We start from the raw sequence: 12,685 nt of genomic DNA, 5'->3' as shown, positions 1-12,685 counted from the left end.
TTTTGATTTTCCAAGAGCAAAGTAAATTTCTCAGTCTAAATTCAATACATTTAGGCAACAAACAAGTACTAAATATCACCTCATCAAGGCTTGGTCAATATAAACCATCTTCACAGTAGGATTGCCAACTAGTTAACTATACAGCCATATGAACAAAACACAGAATACAGCATAGAAGTCGAAAAGTCAGCCATGTTTACTTCATGCAACCACTGATCAGAGCCATTAACTCAAGAAGCAGACAATCTGGATTGTCTTCATTACAAGACTACAGTGCACTTCTGCTTGTTATTAAGCACCAAATGAAACGTAGAGAATGATTTGTGAGAAATTAATGAATGAATCAAGTGAAAAGCACGTCATCAACCAACATACGAGACAACAAAATGGCATCATAGTTGACTTGCTTGAATGAAGATTCATGGGACAGTCTTTAGTTTGGCAGTCTTCTGTTTTACAAAGAAAGATGACAGCACACTCTTGCTGCGGACAGGTGCACGGACAATCTCACGCTGGTTTTGGTTGTCAAACGACCTGAAAGGTGCCAATTGTTTGGAACCCTCTATGGAATCCTGCAAAAGGACAATATCTTATAAGAGCTTTCGGGCTTTTCTCATCCCCAAAGAGAGAGCATGATATTTAACAAAAGATATAGGCCCCGTTTGGTAGAGCTGTGGAAAAGTGATTATAACTTATAGTTTAACAGTTTATAGTTTATAACTGTGAACATAAGCTGATTTTTGACTTATAAATTAAGCTTCTTCTCCCCCACTCAAAAAATAAGTTGATTTTTGACTTACAAAAAGCTATAAGCTGTATTCTTAAGCTGAACCAAACACATCAAAATAGCTTAAATTAAGCTAAAAGCTGAAATAAGCTGAAAATAAGCCCTACCAAACAGGGCCATAGACTTGTTTTCCTACCACTCACTCATGAGTGGTCCAGCAATAAATATCCATACCATATGTTTCTAAACCTTATCAGCAACTTATATAAAAGTGCACAAACCGAATATCTAACTAAATTAAAATTTGAATTACACCCAATAAAAAAACCGAAATATAAAATAAAATAAAAGAGAACAGAGTAGTATAACAGTTTAAACTCTATTTAGTCAATCAGCTAATAAAAGAAGTACATTTCAATTAATACAAGCTACTTCGACAAAATTTAACCTACCTGCAGAAAATATATTTATAGACCACCAACTGTACCAGATTCATAACCACCATCTGAAAATCACCACCTAACTATAATGCTTATAGCTCAGTGTTATCAGAAAACACAAATACTTCAGCGATTTACATTTTAGTATGCACATTCCAAAACATGATTACACTTTCATTCCAAAACAATGAATTTAGTGATCCCAATTTTTTTTCCCTTCCAAAACATCTCCTTAAGGTTTCCTTAAATAAAATATAATGAACTAAAATCCAAGGAGAGTGTAGTCAGCATAACTAAATGTAAGAACTGGACCATTATGCTCATGGAAATATGTTTTAACATGATTAATTTGAAAAAAATAAACTACATTGTCTAATTGGTAAATGAAAATTACTCTAGGAGTACCTTCAATTCTAAAGTATAATCTAGATAAATCAATCCCTATCGTACCACGTTTAAAGCATGTGGCATACCATGTTCCCATTTTATGTACCGAGAAACAATCCAAGTTGCAGCCTCCAGGTAACATTATTCCAACTTAAATTTCTCCAAATCAGATGGGACTAAATAACCATCCAAAAATTTCATTAGCTCTGATTGGCCACTTTTTTTTTGGATGGATTCCGATTTGCCACCTTAGCAATTGGCACATTTTATCCCTTCCTCTCATGGGATCATTTTTAACCACTTTGCCAGGGTACCATCCTGCTCTCACCCAAAGTTGGAGATAATGCTCCATTCTGCATAACGTAACTTCAAAGGACAAAATCAACCACTTTCTAGCATTCAAGTTGCATCCAAAATTCAATGCCCGAAATATGAGTTTGGCCTCAACTCAATACAGAGTCTACCACAGCATTGTCCCATCACTCAATCTCCAGCGTGTTTTTCTCATCTAAGGTATGCATCTATTTTACAGCATAAGCCGACAATCATTTTCTTGTGAAAAAGTACTTTTGTCCTCTCTTTCTATTTTTATTTTTTTAACCCATGATAATCAGAATCAGAAAGATCAAACAAAACCGCTCATGTTACTATCAGCACATCCCACATCTCTAATGTGGCATCTCTATGATTCTAGTGCCATAACTAAAACAGAATAACCGAGGGACAGGAAGATATCATCCTGAGTAAAACCCAATTGTCCTGAGTCTTCTGAAACAGCAATAGCTCATGTTTATCAGGACTCTCGGAGGGATGGAAAAATTTATCCCCAAATACTGTCATAGGCAGCACAGCCGAGTTGGTTCTCTCTTTATAGCTCTTTCCCATACTTTGCTAGGGATCAGCTTTTTGTGAATACCAAGAGGTGACTACCAAGGAAAGTGAAAACCAGAAAAGATTACCTTATGCAGCAAAGATTCTAATTTGGCTAAGAGATAAGTTGAACCAAACATATCATTTTCTCCACATTCCACTGTGTTCTAAAATGCATACATATATGTTCTTCATTGAAAAGGAACTACTCCTTTGACAACTTTGTGGAAGACGAATCTTGGATGGATTTAGAATGTTTGATGATTGTGAAAAGAAAAATTCTAAATTATTAGGAGAGAGATTAAAGGATCTTCCATGTATTTTTAACCCATGTTGGAGAGAGATTAAGGGATCTTCCATGTATTTAATCCATGCAAAATTGTTGATGGCTATATTTTTCAAGTTTCACAGATTTGCAACCTTAAAGTTAGGCCTCCCAACTGAATTTAACTTAACACGCATGGAGCTATGAGAGGAAATCCAACAAGGGCAGCCATCACAGATCAATGTTAAAGTTAGGTCTCTAACTGAATCTAAAATTAACACTCGTGGAGCTATAAGAGGAAATCCAACACGGGCAGCAGTCACAGTCAACTTATTGTCCTAATTAAACTAACAATTATTCCTCAGTTATTCTTTGTAAGATACACATGCATCACTAATGTTCATAACAATGTTCCAAAGACAAACTAACCAAAACTATAACTCAAGTACTTGTGGCTTTTACCATTGTGGTTACACAAAACGAAGAGAGCAACAGAAAAGTAGTTCTCGGCAGATTTGATTATGTGAATGTGAGATTAACATTGAATGTTGGTACACATGTCATACATAAACAGATTTCATTGAAAATAGCATGTAAAATACATAATACTAAAATGAGAAAAAGGTTGTCCAATAAATTGGATAAAAAGAAGATCAGCAAGCATGTTAGGAGAAACTTCAGAAATAACATGTTGATTATTTTTCCATCCATTCACTCATATAATCAGGCATGCACTTAGAAGAATGTCGGGCATGTCTGAGTTCTTGTTGATTTTGAAATTACCCTCCGTGTGACACCGAGTGTTTGCATAGTTGCACTTGAAGCCTGCCTTCCATTGGACAACTGGAGAGGAACTGCAGAGGACTTCATTCGGGTACCCTCTTCAGCATCTATAAGAGCAAAATTGTAAGTATGGGGTTATAATTCCGCAATGGAAGATGCACCATCAAAACAACAGCCAACTGCAAGCAAAACTTATGTATACCCCCTAAGTGGAAGATCCCAGAAGCTTTTTCAGAAGTTTTTGGATCTTCACTGCTGCAACATAAACAATATCATTCAAGCTCTCTTGGGAATATTAGCAAATGTTCCATATGAAAATGGAAATGAAAAACTAATTGAAGTTCATGGACTGACCTCATCAAAGCATGTGGGGAAGCTTTTAAGGTAGACTTGGTTTCTGATGCCAAATGCCAAGACAGAGTTTTTGAAGCAAAGGTGCCTAAATTAAACACACACAGCATACGAATTAAATGCTGAGTCAAAAGTAGAGTCTTGCACTAAAACAAGTTGTGACAGGACACAAACATTCATCATTAGGAAAAGGAGGTACCTGAAGGGTAAACACGAGATCTTGTTTGAATATGACTTTGCCTAGCATCTGTCTGTATGTGCGGGCTAAAATGTACCTTCTTGTTAACAGAATCTAGCTTGGGTGTTAAACCAAGAAAATGGTTAAAAGGGAAATTAATAACATGCCAAAGGTCTCATCATACAGACTAGCACTTGTAGAAGAACTTTGCAATTATTAGTCTTACTGGGCAAAATGTAATGCTTGTGATGCCTTGGGATGAATGCTAACAACTGCTGCTGCCTGATGCCTTCTTTATCCGTGTATGTTTGGCACGTTAGTAGTTGCTGACATAAATAAATAAATATAAACCAAGTTCAGCTCATATTTATGTAACATTCTCGCTAAAACCTCTTTTTTTTTTCTTTTTTTTTCTTTTTCAGAGACACTGCATTTATGTTACCTGATTCAGAGATGAAACCTTAAGTTCCATGGTTGAGACATCCAAGGTTTGTTGATCAAGTAGATCAGTTAATTTGTAAGCCACAGTCCCAAGGTGGTCAACAGCGTTCACAAGGGCTCGTACAGCATAATCTTTCAGGTTGTCCAGGACCCTACATACTTCTGAATTAAATTCCCAGTAAAAGAAGAAAAGTTCCGAAATTCCAAACACAATGAACACAATGGCGTGCAACTGTTAATAAATAATTTTAAACCATGGATAACCATATTCTAAACTAAAAAAAATAAAAACAAAAACAAGAATCATTATTATTGTTGTTATTTGTGCTGTTACTAATACTCCTATTACAATCACCATCGCTTTGACCACGGATTGCAAAAATGAGGATGGCTACAACACATTAATGGTCCCATACATGATACATAAACGTTTGGCCAATCTCGTTTGTAGCCTTTGTTTTCATCACATTCTCTACGTCGGACTTTGTTTAAAAGAACCAAATGGAATCATATAAATGTTGCCATTGTAACTGCTGCAAATCGATCTTAAACAAAGGAGCCATGTATTCTAGAATCCCAACACTTACTTTGCAAAATGAATGTGCACAACAAATACAGTGCTTAAAAGGGTATGAGTGCTGCTCTCCTTTTTTTCATGGTTTTTAACTAGACTTAAATGAACAGTGAGAACAATTAAATAAACAATTCATTATATTAAGTTAGTCAATCACCTAGTCAGAAACCTACTCTAGAAAGTGCCTGGGTGAGTCTCACATTAAATAAATAATGAAGATTAAATAGTCACCAAGGGCTTTCCAAAAACAGACCAATGGTAAAAGCCTAAAGGGATTACATTTCACTAAGATTTGCAAATAAAGTCACAGTTACAGTGGTCTTACATCTGTTTCTGTTCACTGTGAAGATAAGACTTCTCGCAGTATTCTGCAGCAGAATAAAGTTGAGGCCTCAAATTCTTGAGTTCCTGAAATAGTCACGACACAAGGATCAAACTGGTATTAACGCAACACTTCGCTACCACACAACATGGAAAAGTGCTTACATATGACAAAAATGAGCACAGAACAGCTATCAAGAGTAAGAATAGATCACAGCTTAGAAGAATAGCTGATCAAATCAAAAGGCTTCAGGTATTATTTCAATCTTCAAATGGGTAAGAATTACCAGGTTTGGAATTTTAAAAAAAAAAAAATTAAAGTAAAAATAATTTTAAAAAATGGATCCATGGACAAATACCTTCATGAAACAAAATAGCATAGCAAATGGAATTTATTAAATGGCCGAGATTAAGAGAAAAGACACAAGTATATTATAGAATCTCACTGATGTAGAATACTTATGAACTTTACAAAATTGCAACTCAACTAGTCAGCTTGTTCTATGTCACCTATCGTGAAAAAATGTACCCATTAGAAATTGTAAATCAGCCAGATACTTGTCATTGATGGAAAGACTTATAGTTTCAAACTGAATCGTGAATTACCCACTACATGGAGGGGAACTTAAGAATGATAACTCATGCTTGAATAAACAAGAAACATCACCACTTTCGATAAATCATGCATGGAAACATGAAGAGACTCAGCTGATAATTTCATCAAAGATTGAGACGGAAAAAAAGCAAAGACCCCTTGACTAACCATAAAGGATGAATATTAACAACATAACTTGCCATATTATGAGGTCACCTACCACTTAACAAACAGAGACAAGCACCATCTGTAATTGTCTTCAAAAACCAAATAAAAAAAAGTTGGAACATTTGAAACCATGAATAATGCTAGTGCGTCTGGTTGCCATGTTCCATAGAAAAAACCCCACTGGGTTTGTAATATGCAACGTGCAAGCATACAATGTTTAAAGATTACAAGGTGTCATAGTGTTTGAGAAGTGTGTAACACAGATTGGAGGCTTGCGGTGCATGGTGAGGATTTGTAATGCCTAGTAATGTGTTTGGAGAGCTTGTTGAATGTTTGGAGGGAGTACATATTGACAGGGAAGCTCAAACAGGTTAAATTGATGCTTTGGAAGCAGTAAACAGAGAGCGAGCCAGTCTCTAGAGCAACCCAATCCCTGCCCGAGAAAGCCAATAAAGCTTCATGAGGCAGTTTCACTCGCTCAAAGTCTTGCTCTATCTATCCGCTTAACATTAGTCACAGATTTTGAATTCGTTGGTATAGCCCTTAAATTACAGTTCTCCAAATAATATCAGACAATACAGAACCAAAATGAATTTCCTAAAGATTGCCAGAAACACACATAAATGAGATCTCAAGGAACAAAAATCAACAGATTTCAAAACCCTCTTTTGAACTGCACCTAATAAAACCATTCTCAAATCCCAATTATTTTCTTTCATGTGGTTTTCTCAGGAACCAAACAGAAAACCAAAAATCGAAAGTCAACTGTTCATCAAATAAAAACATATACTATCACCACATTCATATCCGTATATATATAAATAAAAGACAAAATCAGATCTGAGAGAGAAAGTGAAAGAATCGAACCTGCAAGGCTTTGACGAAGCTCTTGCTACGCTCCATGGAGACCTCGTCAAACGTCATCGATGCTGGATTGTTGTAGTGCTGTGGTTGCTCCAATTCCATCTCTCTCTCTCTCTCTCTCTCTCTCTCTCTCTGTGTGTCTCTGTCTCTGTGTAAGACCTTCAAGTGAGAATATTATTGTGAAAGTTCAACAATTACAACCAAGATTTGTAGAAAAAAAACTATAGAGAGAGAAGAATTAGAAACTAATTGTTGGAAGATAATAGTAGAATAATGATGATGGTTCAGTTAGATTTGGAGTTAAGTTAGGTTTTGGTTGGAGAGATTAGCACACACAGAGAGAGAGAGAGAGAGAGAGAGAGAGAAATGTGTGTAGAAGAAGCAACCCCGGGAAGCGAGTTTCTTTTTTCCGATGTACCCAAAAAAAAACAAAAAAATAGGGAGCGAGTTATCTTTCGGAGCGGCGGTGTAATTATTCAATAATAATTTTAGAGTATGTGTAAATACTATTTTATAATATTTTGATTAGGGAAAAAAATAAATAAATGAGATATTATGTTGGTGATTAGAAAATATAAAAAGACATATTAAATAATAATTGGTTAAGAAATACGGATACATAATACTCTAACAACATTCTAGGTCTTGAGGTTTTTAGTTATTCTAGTTTAAGGTTATAAGGTTTTGTTTGAGATATATTTTTTATTTTTTTTATTTTTATATAAAAAAAAATAAAATAATTATGATTTAAATATAATATTTTATTTTATTTAATTAAAATAATTAATTTTATTTTATATAATTAAATTAGTCCAAATCACCCGCCAAAGGGAGCCTTGAATTTTTCGAGAAATTATGTCACTGCTGCGTCAAAGGTACAACAGTGATTGTTATGTCTTAATTTGAGGTATATTATAGATTTATTTTTATGATTTGAACCTTTTATTTTGTAAGGTTTGTTGAGTACTTCATGTCTACCAAAAATCATATTAATCGAATATCAATCACTATATAATCAAATTGTATATTTTTTATGTTATTTCTCAAAAGAAAAATTTATTGGTTATTTTTTTGTTATCGATCATATAATTATTGATATCTGATTAATATGATTTTTGATAGATATCAAATACTCAACAAATTTTACAAAATAAACGATTTAATTTATAAAAATTATTACATAATACAACTCAAATTGAAGGATAACAGTCCCTGCAGCAGTGATCCCAATTCTAATTTTTCGGGAGTGAAAATAACGTCGAATTTATTGTGGGGTCTATTAAATAAAAAGGAAGCGGTTTGTGGTGGGTCTGGGTCTACTGGGCTCGAAAAATTAAAAACCGGACTTGACAAGTTGCTTTCAGAGTCAACCCACAACTACAGAGAAGCGACTTGAACCACTACTACTTTGGGGGGGGGGGGGGGGGATCACTGTTGTATTTTTGGCACAATAGTAATTATTGTATTTTATTTTGAAATGTATTATGAACTTATTTTTATGATTTGAATTGTTTATTTTGTAGGATTTGTTAAGTACTTCAAACTTACTAAAAATTATATTAATCGGATATCAATAACTATATGATCAAATTGCATATTTTATACTATTTTTCAAAAGAAAAACTTCTTGTTTATTTTTTTGGTTATCAATCATATAGTTATTGGTATCCGATTAATATGATTCTTGGTAAGCATGAAGTACTCAACAAATCTTACAACATGAACGGTTTCAGATTATAAAAATAAATTCATAATACACCACAAAATGAGGCACGACAGTGACTCCAATTCCGGGGTGGGGCTAACCCCAACATGTTGTTGTTGACCCTCAAATTGTCACACCAGATATTTTTCACCATTTGATTTTAGGAATTGTTTAAAATAATCTAAATAAATATAATTTTTTTATTTTTTTATTAAAAATATATTAAAATATAGATAAATAATATGACTCAAATAAATACACTTATGTAAATAAGTGTACTTATTCAGTTTATGTCAAATAATATCTTAATAAAAATTAAAAAAATTATAAATTAGGATTAATTTTAAAAAATAATTATCAATAAATGATAAAATTTATCATTGATTGGCAATTATTTTTTGCAAATATACTGATGTGATATTTCTTCATAATTTTTTTTGAAAAGATAAAAATTAATTTGATCAAAACAAATATTAAAAAATAATTTTAATTTTAAAATAAATTATTTTTACCTTTAAAAAATGCCGAATTATATGAAAATAATCGATTTTTTTATTTTATTCACAAAATTATTTTTTTAAAAAAATATAGAAAATAAATTCAGAAAACCAAACTATTTGTAAACTTTTTAATATTCAAAAAAAAAAAAAATTTTGTTAAGATGATCAATTTCTGTTCGGGGATTGACTTTTATAAGCGTTTGAGAACGTTTTTTTTTTTTTTTTTTTTTTTGACCTTTTAACAAAATATTAAAAATATGTATATATTTTGCTTAAAAATACACACAATAAAAATATGTAATTATTATTGAGAACTGTTATTAGTACCCATCAATTATTTTAAATTTTCTATTTTTTTATTTTTTTATTACAATAATAACCTCAAGTTAAATTATTAAAAATAATGTTAATAATTTTGAGACATTCATCTCACAATTAAACCCACATGCCCACTACATCATAAGTTAGGGTTTATGAGAGCACTCATCTCCATTACCACCCATCTATCTTCCCAAAATCTCACTTTCAAAATCTAGCCATCCTCAAAACCTTGAAGACCCTTTGGCGGCAAAATTATGGCGACAATGGTGGTAACCATTTAATTACATACACTTTTTCAGCAATGACAATGAGTGGAATTTTTTTTAGCAACCACAACTCCATGAAACGAGATGAGTATAACAATAAAAGCTTAGTGGAGATTTATAACTTAGATAGTATTCTCAACTGAGAGAAAATTGACCTTGTAAAGATAAGTTTTTTTAAAAAAAATAATAAAAATTGTTCGCCATTTTTTTGGGATTGAATTTTCGAACAGATGGCTGAAATTCGGGAACACAGGTTCGAATATTATTTATTTGTTCCGGAATAGGTAATCGCACATTTCTTATTTGTTCTAAAACAAATAACTGAAGCAGAAACAACAGGAGCAGGCAAACAAATGAGGTCAAACCACCATTGGGTGGTCGATCGGTGGGTGAAATCCTGTCCAATTTTGCTCGCACAAAGAACATACAAGTATAGTAAGGTCATGGATGAATCATAGAAAACCAATTAAAGAAGTATGAAAGTATATAGTGTTGTGAGTGCGAAAAGTGATAAGAGGGAAAAAAATCAAACAAATTGACAAATTTCATAATAAAGTAGAGAAAAAAACTTCTTAATCATCACAATTTTTTCCATTGGTTTTGAAAGGTTTCACCGTTGTGGATTTGTTAGGATTTTGGAAGAGAGGCTTTTTGAGGTGTGGAGGGTGTGGGGTGTGGATTTGAATGAGTGAAATATTTTTACAAAGATAATTTTAATATTATTTAAGAGGAGAAAATAAATTTTTGAAGTTTTACAATTTATAAGTGAGAATCCAAAAGAATAAAAAGTATAAAATAATTAATGAAGTGCTAACAACAACTCTTTTATTATTGTGGAGGGTAATTTTATATGATTATGTTGCCCACCCGATCAAGTAGGACAGTGGCCGATAGCACACATGGATCAAGGGTCCAATTCTTCTACTTGTATCAAATAAAATAGGTTGAGCCAAATCTTTTTCATGTAAAACAAGAAGAACTCAGACATTGAATTGAAGATTTTGTTGTGCTCATGTATTTTTGTTGTTAAGTTATAGTAGCACTAAGCAACATCCAACAGTTACAATCCTTCTAATTTACACTAAAGTGCCTTGAGAAGAAGTGGTTATTGGGTGCTTTTAAAATATAATTATGCAGTGTTTCAAGATATTATAATTAGTGGAAAAAGTAAGACCTATGATTTTGTGTCGAGTAATTGAAGAATATGAGAGGATATGATGTATAATAATTAATAAAAGAGTATAAATACATAAAAATTTTAGGAGTATTAAATAATTTTTCTTTAAGTAAGGCCAAGTTTGGGAAGACTAAAAAAGTGCACTTTTTGTCTTTTTGGACTAAAAAATTGAGGTTGAAAATATGGATGTTTGGGTTAACTTTTTGACTTTTTATTGAAAAATGTGTAATAAAAAATTGTAAAAATTGATTTGTAGGGAAAAATTTGAATTGGGAGTTGTGCAGCCGTAATTGTTGACTTTTGGTGAATAGTGTTAACTTTTTAACTTTTTGAGTAACTTTTTGACTTTTTGACTTTTTTTAAAGTCCCCAAACTTGGCCTAACTCTCCAAGAGGCCCTTAACCTTTTAATATTATTGGAAAATAGGTTGTTTTGGTTCCATAACATAGAGAAATGGGAATGGCTTGGCTATCCCACTAGCCGACCCAAAAAATAAATTAGATAGGATTGAGTTGGAAAAACAAAAAAAATTAAATACGACCTAATACCCAATACGATGATTGAACTAGTTACAGAGGTTAAACAAAATTTCATACTTCATCTTATAGAAACATAAAATTTATTATTGTATTTGACAAAAGTCCTTTCAAGTAAATCTTTTATACTGTCTGAAATTTTTATTTTTAAACCGCATATCCAATCCAAAAATAAGTAAGTTAGTAATTAAAAGTCAGCTTTTAAATCATTTTAAGTCACATTATTTTTCATATATTTTTATATTTTTTTAAAAAAAAATCAAAAAAAATTAAAAAATTATCTTTTAAACCATCATTCCAAAAAGTTGCCTTTTGGAAGTTGCTTTTTCGTTTTTGGTGTAAATTTTTTTTATATCTCAAAATTAATTTTTTTTTTATATCTCAAAATTTTACGTATAGTGCAATGATTTTAAAATTGTCCCACTGAATTTTCCTTTTTCCTTTTTACCATTTTATATCATCATGATATCATAAACCATTTCTCATTTCACAAAGTCTGTAAGATAATAATGACAAACCAATGAGCAAATAGTAACCAACCAATCCATCAATTGGAACCCCTGGTTTGGTGGACCATCACTTTCATAATATTCCTTACCTTGTACTCCCAAATCAAAGAGGAATTATTGAGAAAATGGGTTAAAGGGTAAAACCACAGCAAGAGAAAGAGAGAGAGAGAGAGAGAGAGAGAGAGAGAGAGAGAGAGAGAAGAAAAGAAGACAGAAAATGCACGCAATAGCACATGATTCCTTCCCCTAAAGGCCAGAGCATATGCCTGTAAATTCTTCTATATCTAATTCTGGTCTCTTCCTTTTCACTGTCCAAATTCACACTTCCTGTTACTCAGTTCGATATTTTATACGTATTATTAAAAAAATTAAATCAAAATCATTAAAAAAGATAAACAAGCTAAATTTAAATAACCGATTCTACTGCAGCTCAACCCAATTCATTAATAGCGCTAGTCATGATGGTTTTGGTTATGATTGGCCCTCGAGACAAAATAATTCTGCACATAAAAGATAAAAGTGCATCCGAATGTCACAAATATGAACCCGACACAATATAATTTCATCTTGAGATAAAATAATATCTCACCCTTTATCCACGAATCAAACATGGTAAAAACTCATATTGTCTGCTCAATCCACAAAAGTCATATTGTCTGAAACACAAGCCAAACTCCATTTTGTTTAAGATTCACAAGGCATACCTA

The 12,685-nt window shown here is 32.5% G+C and overlaps 1 protein-coding gene and 1 long non-coding RNA gene across 3 annotated transcripts; both read right to left on the bottom strand.

Annotated features, from left to right (window-relative positions):
* On the bottom strand, positions 1 to 7,459 carry LOC114270191 (protein ABIL1). Of its 2 annotated transcripts, none has more exons than XM_028211639.2 (9): positions 6,968 to 7,459; positions 5,342 to 5,424; positions 4,444 to 4,594; positions 4,228 to 4,327; positions 4,023 to 4,115; positions 3,827 to 3,911; positions 3,675 to 3,727; positions 3,473 to 3,579; positions 1 to 572 (listed from the first exon to the last, which is right to left on the bottom strand). In XM_028211639.2, exons 1-9 carry the CDS (start codon positions 7,064 to 7,066, stop codon positions 420 to 422), a joined length of 924 nt encoding a protein of 307 aa, XP_028067440.2. In that variant the 5' UTR covers positions 7,067 to 7,459; the 3' UTR covers positions 1 to 419. The 2 variants fall into 2 exon arrangements, with proteins under 2 accessions (XP_028067440.2, XP_082773212.1); XM_082917086.1 differs by having other exon boundaries at positions 3,675 to 3,724; positions 6,968 to 7,451.
* Positions 7,460 to 12,196: 4,737 nt separating this feature from the next.
* Positions 12,197 to 12,684, bottom strand: LOC145820663 (uncharacterized). The gene is made up of 2 exons (XR_014362652.1): positions 12,568 to 12,684; positions 12,197 to 12,478 (listed from the first exon to the last, which is right to left on the bottom strand). It is a non-coding gene; the product is annotated as an uncharacterized LOC145820663 (long non-coding RNA).
* Position 12,685: the final 1 nt, after the last annotated feature.

This window comes from Camellia sinensis, chromosome 2 (genome assembly GCF_055761805.1).
Source record: "Camellia sinensis isolate YWXY chromosome 2, ASM5576180v1, whole genome shotgun sequence".
Classification (NCBI taxonomy): Eukaryota; Viridiplantae; Streptophyta; class Magnoliopsida; order Ericales; family Theaceae; genus Camellia; species Camellia sinensis.
This window is presented reverse-complemented; position numbering and strand designations above follow the sequence as displayed.

Excerpts from the sequence above, each read along its gene's own strand:
- LOC114270191 (XM_028211639.2), bottom strand. The coding sequence starts at position 7,066 with ATGGAATTGGAGCAACCACAGCACTACAACAATCCAGCATCGATGACG. Across the intron at positions 4,328-4,443 it reads AGGTTTCATCTCTGAATCAG|CAACTACTAACGTGCCAAAC; the intron begins GTAACATAAATG and ends TATTTATGTCAG. Across the intron at positions 4,116-4,227 it reads CAAGCATTACATTTTGCCCA|ATTCTGTTAACAAGAAGGTA; the intron begins GTAAGACTAATA and ends CACCCAAGCTAG.